A 13,993-nucleotide genomic window follows, 5' to 3' on the forward strand; every position below is an offset into this window, starting at 1 on the left:
GGGGTCAATTGTCCTGGCTGCTCCTCTGCATTTGGCAAGGACGGTCAATCCTTCTGTCCAGGAAGCTCTCGTAAGCCAGGTCTAACCCGCTTCCTGGTTTCCCCGTGAAATCACCTGACTATTCCTGGTACAGCTACGAAATCAAAGGGCTAGTTTGCAGCATTGGAGAAGGCCCAAGGCGACATGTCTCAGTCAGCCCTTTGAGCATCCTTCTGGCCGGAGAGGGCCTCTTACAGAGTCATTGCAGGAGGAGCCAAGAGGGGACACCAGGTGTGGGTTGATGGGGTGGCCCTGCCCGGCCCCCACCTGGATCTCACCACATTCTTATTTTCTTGTTTTCAGACAGAGATTACTGCAGTTTATGTGACAAGCAGCCAATTGGGAGGTTGCTTTTCCGGCAGTTCTGTGAAACAAGACGTGGGCTGGAGCGTTACATTCAGTTTCTGGACTCAGTGGTAAGTCCCTGGTCCTTACCAGGGGGAGGGAGGGCCTTTGGTCCTCTGTGATCAGCGACTGTTTCTGCCCAAAGGAAAAGGTAGACCGTGTGGCTTAGAAGGGTGTGGAAAATAAAGTTATTGCTCAAGAAACTCCCAGTGCCCACTTTGAGAATGCAGACTTGTCTCCAGGCCTGCACCCGCTGAGTGACCGTGGGTGGGCCACCTCCTGCTCTGGGCCTTGGTTCTCGCTGCTTTAAAGTGCGGCCCATCGGCTCTCTGATGCCAGGAGCCTGTGCACGAGGTTGTGTATGGGCAAGTTGCATGGTTTTTCCAACATCCCAAGGTTGTTCTTGAGTGCCATGGCCCCATCCCCCAGCTGAGAATCCATTTTCTAAAATGCCAACACTTGTGTTTCTGTACTTGTTTCCTGTTTACTTACCTGCTAGAAAGCAAGCTCCCTGCGGACCGGACCTTGGCTGCCGGGCCACCCCTCCTAGCACAGTGCCTGGCACATGCAGGGATTCAGTACATGCTTGTGGAATAAACACAGATTGGCATTTTCAAGCCAGTCCTACAGCCGCTGGCATATGTGGCCATGATTCACACCACGGCAACTTTCTGCCAATGTCCTGGTCACTCGCTTGTTGGACAAATGCGGACTGAGCCGCATGGGCTCTGTGACCGGATGTGGGAATATGCAGGAGTCCATCGGCACCTGCTCAGGGAGGCAGGGCGCCTCGGCCTGGCTGACTGCACTTTGGGTTTCTATCCAGGGGGAAGAGTGGAGACCAGTCTTGAAGGGCATGGGGTCATCCAGACGCCCGTTCCCAGGGCCGGGGACCAGGGGCTGTTGTTTCCTCTAGACCCTCATGGCGCCATTGGCTGCAGCCGTCCGACCTCTGTCCTGGCTTAGGGGACAGCCGCGTGGGGCCTATGTTTCTGTGTCTTCTTCCAGGTCTCAATGTGGATCTCTAGACCCACAGCCAAACAGTCCATTGAATGCCTCTGCCAGACGTCACAGGGTCCTCTTCAAAGCCAACGTGTCATAAACAATCTCAGAACTCCCCCCGAGAACCCCCAAACTGCCAGCCCTGACGTGTTTCCTGATCTAGTGACCAGTACCCCCCGCTCACCCACTCCCAAATCCTTTGCATTGTGCAAACCTCTCCTTCCTCATCCCTTCCCCCACTCAGTCGGGGACCGTGTGCTTGGCTCCTGACCCCTCCCAGGGGTCTCTGCACGTCTCACGCAGGCGATGACAACGTTCTCAACCTTGGCTGAGCAGGAGAAACACCTGGGGAGCCTTAAAAATATACCAGGGCTCGAAGTGAAGCCCAGGCTCATTAATTTGTATCTCTGGGAGTGGAGCCTAGTATTTTCATAACTTTTTAGTATGGAAAATTTCAAACAATTGAAGGTAAAAGTCTACTGAAGAGTATAACGAACACACACGCATCCTTCACTCCACGTCAACAACTATGAACTCAAGGCCAGTCTTTTTTCACCCACCTCCGCGCCTCTGCAGCATTTTGTAGCAGATCTCACATTTATTATTTCATCTGTAAACATTTCATAGGTAGCTCCAAACGGTAAGGGCTCTTTAACCAAAAAATAACCACAAAACAGTACTGTAGCTAAAATATAATTCCTTCCTATCGCCTAATGTTAGTCAGCGCCCCCATTTCTGATTTTCTCACCCTTTTTATAAATGCCTATTTTAACAGTTCATAACCACCTGCCCTTGGTCATCTAGAAGAGTGGCCAATGGTCTGAGTTTTGTGCTGGCGTCCTCATTGCCATTTAATAGGTTCCTCTGTATTTCTTGTAAATGAATCATTGAAAACAGAAACTTAGGCTCACTTCAATTTGTGGTGGTGGGGTGGTGGGACTGACTTCATAAGGGTTTCATGTTCTTCTGTCAGGGAACATAATATCTGGGTGTCTTTCTTTTGAGATGGCAGCAGCCATTGATATTCAATACCAAAAGCTGTTGATTAATTAGGGGTTGCAATATGATGACATTCTAAATCTGTCATTCCTTCTTCATCTGCTAACTTGGAAATACTTGCAATTACTGCTATTTGGTTACCCAGGGGTAAAGTTCATACAGGAAATGCTTGATTCTTTCCCTGTATTTATGTTTTCAAAGTACCAATTGGTTCACCAGCAGTAACCGGTTAAGAGTTCTAAATGTGTGGATTTAAACATGGTGTGCTTTGATGCACGGTAGTCATTATTTTTGTTGGTGTTCCCTCATTGGCCAATGGGAGCCCTTCAGGTTGGCTTCCAAGCCCTTGAGAGGACCCGGGTGACCTCTGGCAGCCTCCTGGCCACCTGGTATAATGTGCTGCTGGCCTGGTGTTTCCTGTCCTTCACCCAGAGTTCATTGTTTCTCCTGGCTCGTTCTCCTGGGAAGTGGTACCTGGAGGCCAGTTTGGCACTCAGGGTGCTCACGACCCCTGTATGGCCCTTCTTTGTAGCAGACGTTGGCATTTTTCAAATTTCCCGACTGTACTGTGTACCCGTGGTTGGGAAGCGTTGACATCCAGGATGGAGTCCAAGTTCTGAGGCTGACTTACCAGACCTCCTGCCAACAGGCCCGTCCACCCTTTCATCCTTGACCTTCCCCGGGCCTTTCTTGAGCCCTACATTCGGGCCCTGCCCCCGGCTTGTGGTGGCCCTGGCTTGCCAGGATGGTTGAAGCTGCTCAGTCATGGCTGGAGTGGAGGGAGCAGGGCAGAGGGATCTGGGAGACCCTCTGCCAGACCTGTGACCTGGAGTGAAATGGGGGTCCCTGGAGAGTTTTGAGTAGAGCGGTAGCATGGTCTGACGGGTTTCTAAAGGACTCTCTGACTGTCAGGAACCGGCTGTGAGGGGCAAGCATGGGAGGCAGGAGCTCTGACAGGCTATGCAGCAGGCCAGGTGGGAAGTGAGGTGGCCCAAGCCACGTGGAAGCAGTGGCACGGTGAGAGTGGCTGGGTTGGGGACACGTTTTGAAAGCAGAGTGAACAGTATCTCCTGACGCATCGGGGGTGAGAGAGAAGAGTGACAGGTGACCTCAAAGTGTTGGCCAGAGTCGCTGGAAGGACGGAGTGAGCAGAAGGCTGTGGATGCTTATTTGGGGGGAGGTGGCAGCGGTCAGCAGCTCTCTTTCAGTTACACTCAGCTGGAGGTGTCCCTCAGACATCCAGGTGGAGGTGTTTGAGGGGAGGAGGGTGTTCAAGTCTGACTTTTGGGAGGAAGGTCTGGGCCGGAAAAAAAAATGGGGAGTTGTCAACATAGAGCTGGTATTTAGAGCCATGGGCCGGATGAGCTCACCAAGGAGAGGCACGCGGATGGAAGAGAGGTGCAACCCGAGGACTGAGTGCCGGACCAAGGCTGCTCCCCGTGCGGAAAAGATGAGGCATCGGCAGCTTTGGGGCCTGTCGAGAGTTGATGAGGCCGAGCAGGGCAAGGCTCAGCCCAGCAGCCAGCGGAATTTTCCAGCCTCGTGTCTTGTTAGATGCTTATGGTCAGTTTGAGAAGGAGAAAAAAACCCAATGGATGTCCATTTTCATTCTGGTCATGCAGACGTTCCCCGTTGCTGGGCCTGGACAGGGAGGGTTTTTCTTTTTCTTGGGAAGGAAATGTGAGTGCGGCTCCCTGTGTTGACGTGACAAATGATCTTTAGATGCGCCTTAACGAAGCTGTCCCTCACGAGAGGCTGACCCCGTCTCCTTGCATCTCTGGGACTTAGCGGGGCCTTTTCATCGCCCATCTGACGTCAAATGACCGGCCTTTGGAAACACCTCTTTTACGCACGAAGACTTTATTGAGTTTTCCAGAGCTGGCGCAGTTCTCGTCTGAAATACGTCTTTTTCCTTCCATCCTGACTGAAGCTCCGAGGAGGGAGGAGGTGGCGCTGTCCCCAGTGTCGCATATGGCCCAGAGCTCCTGGCTCACTCAGCCAGCGCCATCCTCACCGTTCCCACCTCCAGGCTGAGTTTCTGCCAAGTGCAGTTTATTAAAAACAACCCGTCCTCACTGGGCTCTGACGTAGCCCGCAGGAAAGGCTGATCCTCCGCTCAGTCCTCCTGTCTGAGTTTCTCAAGTCAAGCAGGAGACTGTGGCTGTTTTAAAATGGGGCGTGGGTGATTGGTGGGGGGTGGGGTGGTGGTGGAGCAGAACTGTCTGTACACCACCCGTCAGACTGCAGGGCAATTCAGTCTTAGCCGTGGCTGTTGAGGGGCTCCTGGGAACCTGAGAAGGACTCCCCCTTCCCCTCCCAACGAGAAAGGGAGTCACTGACCTAAGTTAAGGTGACGGCCAGATTTGGCTTCTGGAGGGGAAAGAGGGTCTGCCTAGCTGGTCAAAGGGTCAGAAGGGTTCCAGGTTAGTGTCAGCCCACAGGCCAATAGGATCCTGCCAGGGACTTCTTAAAGATGGACGTACTTCTTCTCTAACCTATTTTCTGGGAGCCTTGCTGGCACCTCAGCTCTTCTGAAGCCTCCCATGGCCACACTTGGGTGTCTTCTCTTTGGAGCTGGGGAGACGCAGGAGACCCTCGGCCAGACGTACTGAGCACACATTTATTGGATGGCTCCAGCAGGCCACACCGTGCTCTAGCAGCTGGAGGTGACACGGTGAGGCAGAGAGGCTCAGTCCTGCCCACACAAAGTGTGCTTTCTGATACCTGAGATATTAAAAAGTACATAAACACAAATTTAATGAAGTAGTGAACTCACGCTAGCTATGAGTTCAGATGCCTGTTAGCATCTGTTATTTGCTGCTGTGTAAGAAGTTACCTCAAAACTTAGCAGCTTGAAAAACCATAAACATTTATTATGTCATAGTTTTGTGGGTCAAGATTTGGAAATGGTTTACCAAGGTCTCTCAAAGGGTGATGTCACCATGCTGGCTGGGGCTGCAGGCGTCTCGAGACTTGGTGTGTCTCCAAGGCCATGCGCGTGGCTAGTGGGCCAGTGCTGGCTGTTGGCAGGAGGCCTCGGTTCTTTTACATGTGGCCCTCTGCCTGGGACCGCTTAATGTCCTCACAGCGTGGCTGGCATCCCCCAGAGCGAGTGCCTCGGGAGAGTGCGATCGAAGCTGCAGTGTCTTATGTCGCCTGGTCTCAGAGGTCCCTTACTGCCATGCCCCCAGCCTCGTACTGGTTGCCCTGTTAGCTCTGCTCAGTAGGGAAGAGACTTCTCAAAGGCATGAGCAGCAGGAGCAAGGATTAGTCAAGCGCGCCCGATGTTAATGACGGCAACTAGCGATTACACGGGGTTACCGCTGACGGAACCTCGCATCTGGAAATGCTAGAAGGCACTCCGAACCATTCATCAGCCCAGAACCACAGAAAAGAACTTGAAATTAGTGAGCTCTCACCGGCTTCAGATACACCTGGTTACCCTGAAGCTGTGCTGTGAGATGGTATGGTGGGTCTCATGGGGGGTGGAGGGTCTACGTCCTCTGCTTCTTTCATTGATGAGAAGAGACAAACACCCAGCCCTTGTCTGTCTTTGTGTTGCTGCTGTGATCCCCCCAAAAAAGGGACGGTGGCGGGGGAGAATCACATGAGACTGACATAGAGACCCTCAAACGGTGGGTGAAGCTGGACCCTGGGAGCAGGGTGATCTTCAAAAGGTGCCACTTACAGTGCTTCCCAGACAAGGGAAAGCTGAAGGAGTTCACCATCACCAAGCCATTACTATATGAAATGTTAAAGGGACTTACTTAAGAAAAGGAAGATCAAAACCATGAATATTAAAATGACAACAAACTCACAACCATCAACAACAGAATCTGAAAAAAAGAAAACAGAAAACTAAGCCAACAACCAGAACAGGAACAGAATCATAGGTATGGGGATCATTGGAAGGTTATCAGCTGGGAGGGGGAAGGGGGAGAAATGGGGAAAAGGTGCAGGGACTAAGAAGCATAATCAGTTGGTACAAAATAGACAGGGGGGAGTTAAGAATAATATAGGAAAGGGTGAAGCCAAAGAACTTAAATGCATGAGCCATAGCCATGAACTAAAGGGGGGGGGTTAGGAGAGGGGAGGGGGTACTGGGTGAAGGGGGGCAAAGGGGGAAAAATTGGGACAACTATAATAACATAATCAATAAAATATACTTTAAAAAATGCCGCCTATAAAATGGGTTCTCCTGGGTGCCCAGCCACGCTTCCAGACCCCACGGCTTTCCCAGAGGCTGCCCTGTTCCTCATGTTGTCACCCCGAACCCCAGTGGACTGGAGCAGTGAGGAGCCTCTGGCCTTTCTCTGGGTTTTATGGACATGAGGGCAAGTCCTTTTCTGGTAGAGAAGGCTTAAAGTAAACAGCCCGGGAGCCACTGACTGCCATGTTTTCTGCCACCAGAGCAACACATCTCAGCACCGAGAGAATGAGGCCAACACACGCATGCACACACACACACACATGCATGCACACACGTGTGCACATATGCACACACGTGTGTGCGGATGAGAGTGGGTCCCGGTTCCTGGTGCTCTGGGCCCAGCTGCATTTCCATTCTCCCCACATTCTGGTTGTTCAACCCATCCTTGGGTTCCAGGAGCCCAGAGATTCCAGTTTTGCCTGAACCGGATTAGGTTGGGATTCTTTTCTCCTAGAACCAAAAGAGGAACAGGGAGAGTCAAAAACCTTTATAGGGACAGAGAAATACTAGTGGGGGCTGGGGGAAGAGGAGAAGCCGCTAGCTGGGCAGTGGCCAGCGTGGGGACAGTCCCTCAGGGCTGAGGCTCTCAGGAGGAAGATGGGGCAGGTGGGAGGTGACAGCTCAGTCCCTGTGACAGCTGCTGGTTCAGTTTATCCCCTACACCCATGGGAGAGGTGCACACCCATTTCCTCCTTCCTTCTCTTTAGCTTTGCCGCAGCCAGGACAGGTCTCACAAGCTGGTGGCCATGGTCCTGTCAGTGAGGTCGGGTCACCTGGGGGCCACTCCTACCATCAGTGTGGCCTGCGGTCCACTCCTCCCTCCCTTCTTCCCGTGGTCCTGTCCCATTTGTTGCCCTATGGGGGCCAGTGAATCCCTTCCTGACCAGACCCAAGTGGACTCCTCAGAGGGCAGCCAGAGAGCAGAGAGGAGTCTGTCTGATGGGTCTAAAGAGGGGTGCGGGGGCCCATGGCGCTCTGGGCGGAGCCCGCAGATCACTGCCCTCCCTCTCGCCTGCCCTGCAGCAGGGTGCAGAGTGGCTCCGGTGACGTGGTGGCAGGGGGATGGAATGGAAGCCTCTGCCCCAGCCCACGCGGTCAGCACAGGCAGGACTCCAAGGCCAGTGGGGGCAGAATTGGGTGTTTCTCCAGGAAGGGCCACAGGGAGCAGCCCTGCCAACCAGGAACGTCACTCGTCCCCGCTGTGAGGACGCTGGAAAACCTGACCACATCGGTAATGACAGAAGCCGGAGGTGGCAAGACCTCATAGCATCTCTGACTGCATCTTCCTGTGTCCTGGGGGAAGGCGGGGGCGTGACATCTGAAGCCGGTCAGGTCGTGAGGAATTCAGCTCAGACCCTCTGCTCTCTAAGCCCGTTTCTCTGAAAACGTGGCCGGTCCCCTTTTACCAGCTTGCTGTCTTTATGTTTTAAAAAGTAGTCTGCGTGAGTTGTGTCTAAAGAAAGCAGACATATTTTCACCAGCATTTTCTGAGATTGACAATGCTGTTAGAACAGGCCAAGGGGATGAAATAGCAGGTTCAGAAACGAGGGTGTACATAGGTGTTTATACTCTTTGGCAGTTGCAGGTACATAAATAATTCTTTTTGCCTTAAACTCAATGTAGATTTTGCTCTTTGTGTTGGGGTAGCGTCTCTTCCTCAAAGGTTATTCCTGTGTTTGGCCTAAATCACAGGCCCAGAGCAGGCTTACTAAGTGGTGCCCCCCTTGGCGGGCACCTTGGGGCGTCTCGGGAAGAGCCATCCCCTCCGAGGGGGTTGGCAGAGGTGCGCTTTGAGTTGAGCTCTGGGCAGCAGAAGGTTTCAGTGGGCATTCCAGAAGAGAGGACGGCATATGTCCCCTCTGTCGGGGGTGGGGACAAATTCCACCACCCTCTCTGGCAGCAGGGAGCCCTCTGACAGGTGGAGGTCACTGGGGTCTGCCTTGCATGTGGCTTACCTCTCTTGTCCTTGAAGCCATTGTGTGGCTGCCATTTCCCAAGCCAGCTCTAGTCGTAACATCCCAGGCCGGTGGCCCAGCCTCTTCTTTGCCGCTTATGTTTTCTGGTTGAAGCTGATCTCACAACCTGGGCAAGGGTCTCTGGGTGGTCCCCTGCCTCGGGTGGTGGGATCTGCCTGAGCTCTGCCCGCCCCGCCCCTCAGCACGTCTCCTCTGAGTCCCCCTTGGCGGGGGTCATTGTGGAGACCTGGCCTGTCACTCCAGGTGGTTTAATCAGTGTGGAAAGCCCAGTTGGAAGCCGTCTGTTGGTTTTCTCCTCCCAACACAAATGCTCCTCAAGTGGCGGTGACCTGATGTGGACTCCCAAAGAAAGGCCTTTTGATCCCCGGCCGGGATGCCTGTCCCCGCGTGCTCCCGCTGCCTCCTTGTGGAATTGTGGCGCCCGGCCACCCAGGCCAGCCTCTGCTGGGAGGCAGCTGACCTGAAAGTGATGTTATTTTCTTTTAACCTGGGTTTTAATACCTAGAGCAATAATATTTTGAGCGGGTTATTGAGGCTGATGAGTGAGTCTTAGGCTTCCATTTGGTTAAATAGAGCCGTCTTCACAGGTATATTTTGGGACAGCGCAAATCTAGGGTTCTACATGGGATTGAGTTACCCCAGGAGGTGGTCTGGGCCTTGCAAAGCCGTCTGGGTAAATTCCCAGGGTGCCAGACCACTAGGCGGGGTGTCCAGGGCAGTGGACACTGGGTGCTTCTCTCCTCCCGCCGGGAAAGGGTGGTCAGTTCTGCTCCAGACTTGGCTCCCAGCCCTGCCACTTGCTAGCTCTACTGTGTTCGTACTGGTTGTATTTGGCTTCTGAGAGCTTCAGTTTCTTCATCTGTAAATTGGGAATAACCATAGCTGCCTTGCAGGGTCAGTCTCTAATCTACTCCATACTGTGTGGAGGTGTGGGCTCACGTGTATCAGTTTTGGAGAACTGTTGGGGAGCATATAGGGAGAAAATAGCAGGAAGAAAGAGCTACCATCTCTCCTTGAATGGTCTCAAGACATCATTCATCAAATCCTCAAGAAGTGGCCAATCCCGCAAGGCTCATCCTAGTGGTGAGGAGACACTGGCCTTCGGAGAGAGAGGTGCGGAGGCCGGGGCCCAGCGGAGGTCAGAAGGCCGGCGCTTCTGTGCTGGCTCTGCTACCACCAGCTGCGTGACCTTAGGCCAGTCCTTTGCTTCAGTGTCCAGCTCTGAAAAGTGAGTGGGTGGCGTTCCTTTCCGTACCACCATCCCATAGTCCTGTGATTCAGATAATCAGTGTCAATGTTTCTTCCTTGGAGAAATCATGGAGTCTTGATTCTCCATGAGAAGAGAAATTGCAATAAAAGGAAACTCACTTGCTTTGGATAGACACGTGCCTTCTGCCTCTGTGGGCATTCCAAGTGCTGCCTGCGCGTCCCCTTTTCCAGGAGGGTCTTACAGGACAGCCCGGGAGCAACCTGACCCCTAGACACTGGGTTGAGAGGCTGCCTTGAATCAGGCCGAAGGAGTGGGGTGTCTAACTCCGCGGTGAGATGGAGGAGGAAGGAGTTTCTGTCATTGTCTTTGTCTCTTTTGAACCGGCCATACTTTTGGACCGAGACTTACAGATCCCTGGGTGGTAGATGTTGAAGTTCCCTTGTGCGAATGAGAAAGGCAAGCTCACCCAGGCCTCTTGTTAGCTCCAGGTCTGTCCTCCACGTGGCAAGGGTGGCACGTGTTGGTGAAGGAGCCCCTCTTGGATCACGGAAGATGAAAAGGCCCGCCTTTCTGAGGCCTCACTTCCTTAGAGCCAGGTCCCGCTGGTTTAGTCTGCAATCTGGAATCCTAAATTCCTTGGTGTTGTTGAGAAAGAACTCTGGGCCTGGAGGTCCAAGTCCCAGCCCTGCCACCTCCCCCAAAGGGCCCCCCAACCCCGCTCTTCACATGTGGATGAGGGGGTGTAATGGTAGCCCCTGCCTCCCTCCCACATCACTACCTGGGCTCTTTTGAGGTTCAGATAAGAGCATCGAAAAAATCTCTGGATGTTCACTTTGTGAGCTGAAAAACTGCAAAGGTAAGGCATCCGTATTGTTGTTTTCCCTTGCAAGGTGTAATAATAACAATGGTAACCATTATGGCAACTGTTAACTGAGAATTTATTATGTGCCCTGCTCTGGGCTGAGAGTTTTAATACTGACTAGCTGCACAATCACCTATGAGTCAGTGCTTTCTCCGTGCGCATTTTATGGCAGTTAAGGAAATTGTCTGAGGTCACGCAGCTTGCAACCTGCTTGACCAACGGCTGCCTCTCGGGGTCGGGCCTTCCAGCTTGGTGGCTTGTTATTTTCCAGTGACTTCCTTTGATTTATCTGTGCTGGTGGTTCTCGGCCCCAGCTTCCTGGCATCTCTACTCCAGCTGCCTGGCTGCCCAACCCTCGCCGTCAGAAGGTCTGACTGGGTGTGGGGTGGGGTGGGGTCCAAGCACCGGCGTTTGCTCCCCTGGGATTCCGATGCGAAGTCTGGGGGAAACCCGCTGTCCTAAGCATGTGTCCACGACGGTGCAGAGCAGGCTGGATGGGGTGTCAGGTCTTCCACCCTCCCTGGGCCTCAGCTCCCTGCCCTGCAGGAGGAGGGGATTGCTCAGGTTACCTCCAGGGGGTCTTCTCCAGGGACCTCGAAAGTTCTGCAATTATAAGGAGTTCATGAGCAAATCTTTAATTGTTCTTTTCCTTCTTCTGTTTTAGGCAGAATATGAAGTTACTCCGGATGAAAAACTGGGAGAAAAAGGGAAGGAAATCATGACCAAGTACCTCACTCCAAAGGTAAGAGGGCACCCAAGCAGGAGGAACGGGAGGCCTGATCTGGGAGTCTGGGCTCCCAGAGCTGTGCCGGGCCACGTGGGCAGCCAGGAAGCCCCAGGCCGGTGGCTGCCACCAGTCTCCAGAGATCCAGAATTTTCATCCTTCCCCAGAGTGTTCACGCGTGGCAGGGCCGAGACGGGTGGGCCAGGCCAGGCCAGGCCAGCGGGGGTGCTTGTGAGGGACTGATGTGGCGCAGACGGGTTCGGGGGTGATGAGAGGGGAGCGGGGAGGCTGAGGTTGTGTTGGCCAAGGCGGTATCAGCGAACACATGACAGAATGCAGAGGTTCTGGAGTATTCTGGGGGTGAGGGGCCGTCCTGACCTCGCCTCAGGAGCGCCCACTCATGGCTGAAGGAAGAGAACAGCACCACCCCGCTTTCCACCCTCCCGCCCTCCCGCCCTCCAGGGTCCTGGTAGCCTTGCTTCCCTGGAGCTCCTATCTTCCTGCCCCCAACTTGACAGATAAATGTTTTCTCCATCCTTGTTAAAGAGCCTGGCCTGGGAGCCTGGGGTTCTAATCCCAGCTCTTCTGTCCACACAGTCACGTTCCCTCACTGGGCCTCTGTTTCCCTTTCATAAAAGTGGCCTTCCCTGCCAGACCCACCTCCTGGAGGCCCTGAAAGCCTGAGGTGACACCTGCATGCATGTATCCTGCCCCCCTGGGGGCCAGCGGTGGCTTCGTACTCACCCAGGACCAGGACGCTGTGGGCACCAGCCCCCCAGGAAGGGCACTCCTCGTGTCCCAGGCTGCTGGCGCGTTAAAGTCACCATAGCCTGTGTGATGGGGTCCTCGCTGTCTGTCCGTCCGTCACACACAGCGTGGCAGGGGTGGCAGCACGCGGACGTGTCGGTCAGGGGACGGCCCCACCCCTCGCTCAGCATGAAACCCTGGTGTTCCTCTGGCCGGGCCTCAGGGCTCTTTGCTGTAGAAGGGGTGAGGCTTAACCAGACACTCCCAGAGGGCCCCTGCAAACCGGAGGATCATGGACTCTGCCCGCCAAGCCCCCCCTGAGGGGATGACAGGTGATCCCCCACAGGAACCAAACAGTGAGACTCCCGAGGTGGGAGGCGCATCTCGTCAGGGGGGGATGTCTGCTGCCAGGGAGACACAGACTCCTGGGATGGGATGTTCAGCCCCTGAAGAAAGGGGGCCCCACCCACCTGAGAGCATTCAGTTGATCTTCCATTAGCTTGATTCAAAAGGCCCTGCCTGCCTGCCTGCCTGCCACTCAAGGGCGCTAACCCGCGTGGCCTGTGTCCACTGGCGGATGCACTCGGCTGAAGGTCCTGAAACCGGTGCTACGGGCACTCAGGCGGCCTCCCGCCCTGGAGACAGAAGGGGAAGTGGGCAGAGGCTCCAAGCCACGTGCGGCAGCTCCTGCAGCAGCAGCTGCACGGTGACGGTTGGCAACCCCTCGTGAAGGTGACGAGGGCTTTAAACCACAGTAGCTCCTTCGCCCCCCGAGTGTGACAATGAGCTCACTGCTCCAGCGCCTGCGGGGAGCTGGGTGCCTCCCCCAGGCTCTCTGGGATGGTTCGAGCCTCCAGGAGGTGAGAGACAGAGAGCCCTTGTTTACAGCGTGCTGCCGCCTGGGAGGGAGGAACGTGCCCTGGGCCCAGCCCGTGGAAGCTTCGGCCCCCCTCGGCGAAGGCAGCTTCCACGGGGGCTCAGTGTGGCCCATTGGCTCTGCACCCGCACCCCTTCGGGGCTGCCCGTGGGCTTGGGTCCCCTCCAGACAGTGGCAGCTCTCAGGTATTGAGGACCCACTCTGTGCCGGCACCGGCTCACTTAGTCCTTGCTGGTACCTGTGATGCGAGTCTGTGGGCTGCACCTTACAGGGAGCACGGAGAGGCTCGGGTCACACAGCCGGCGTTGAGGAGCCCCATGTCCCCCGTGGTGCACTGTTTCCCACCCCTGCCCCCTCGCTGCCCTCCTGCCCCCGCCCTGTGCGTCTGCTGGCCTGGCTGATATCCGTGAGGATGAGGCAGTTCTTTGCCTCACTGGCTCTGTCTGCCTCCCCGAGGGCTGCCCCCGCTCTCTGCCTTGGCCAGCCTCGTCCTAAAGTCTCTGCTAGCGGGGCCCCCCCACCCCCCGCCCACCTCTGGGCCTCCAGGCCTCTGTGCCCCTGCTCAGTGCTGCCTCTGTCTCCGGGAGGAGGGGGCCCAGCCTCCCCATCAGCTCAGACACTTTGACAAGTGCCCCAGAGCCTGCCAACATTTTTTCCTTAAGTACTCCTCAGTTTTTAAAGTTTATACCACACCGGATGTTACGGCCCCGGGGCCTGGGGGAGGTGGTCGGTCAGAGTGGTCCCGTGTTTCCCTGCAATAAATTTGCACCCACTTCCCAGCCCCTTCCTGTGGCCACTGTCTCGGGAGCCTGATTTACTTCTCAGTCCTGCAAACGCCCCAGGTTCTGGGGAGCAAGTGGCTTGCAGAGGGGCTGAGCTAGGGGCCGAGGCCCCAGCATTGGCTGAGGCCTTGGGACAACCCCCAGGGCCATTGCCCCCAAGCCCAGACTGCCCTTACCTTGGACCCTCTCGAGGTGCAGCTCAGATGTCTCAGCTCCAAGG

The 13,993-nt window shown here is 54.9% G+C and overlaps 1 protein-coding gene across 1 annotated transcript in view; it reads left to right on the plus strand.

Annotated features, from left to right (window-relative positions):
• Positions 1-13,993, plus strand: part of GRK5 (G protein-coupled receptor kinase 5) — a 186,265-nt gene that overhangs the window by 132,995 nt on the left and 39,277 nt on the right. The window contains exons 3-4 of the mRNA XM_090278682.1: positions 343-455; positions 11,308-11,385. Of these exons, the coding sequence (XP_090134808.1) occupies positions 343-455; positions 11,308-11,385 (191 nt within the window). The remainder of the gene's footprint in view (positions 1-342; positions 456-11,307; positions 11,386-13,993) is intronic.

Source organism: Furipterus horrens, unplaced genomic scaffold, assembly GCF_987537825.1.
Source record: "Furipterus horrens unplaced genomic scaffold, mFurHor1.1.pri manual_scaffold_5, whole genome shotgun sequence".
Lineage (NCBI taxonomy): Eukaryota > Metazoa > Chordata > Mammalia > Chiroptera > Furipteridae > Furipterus > Furipterus horrens.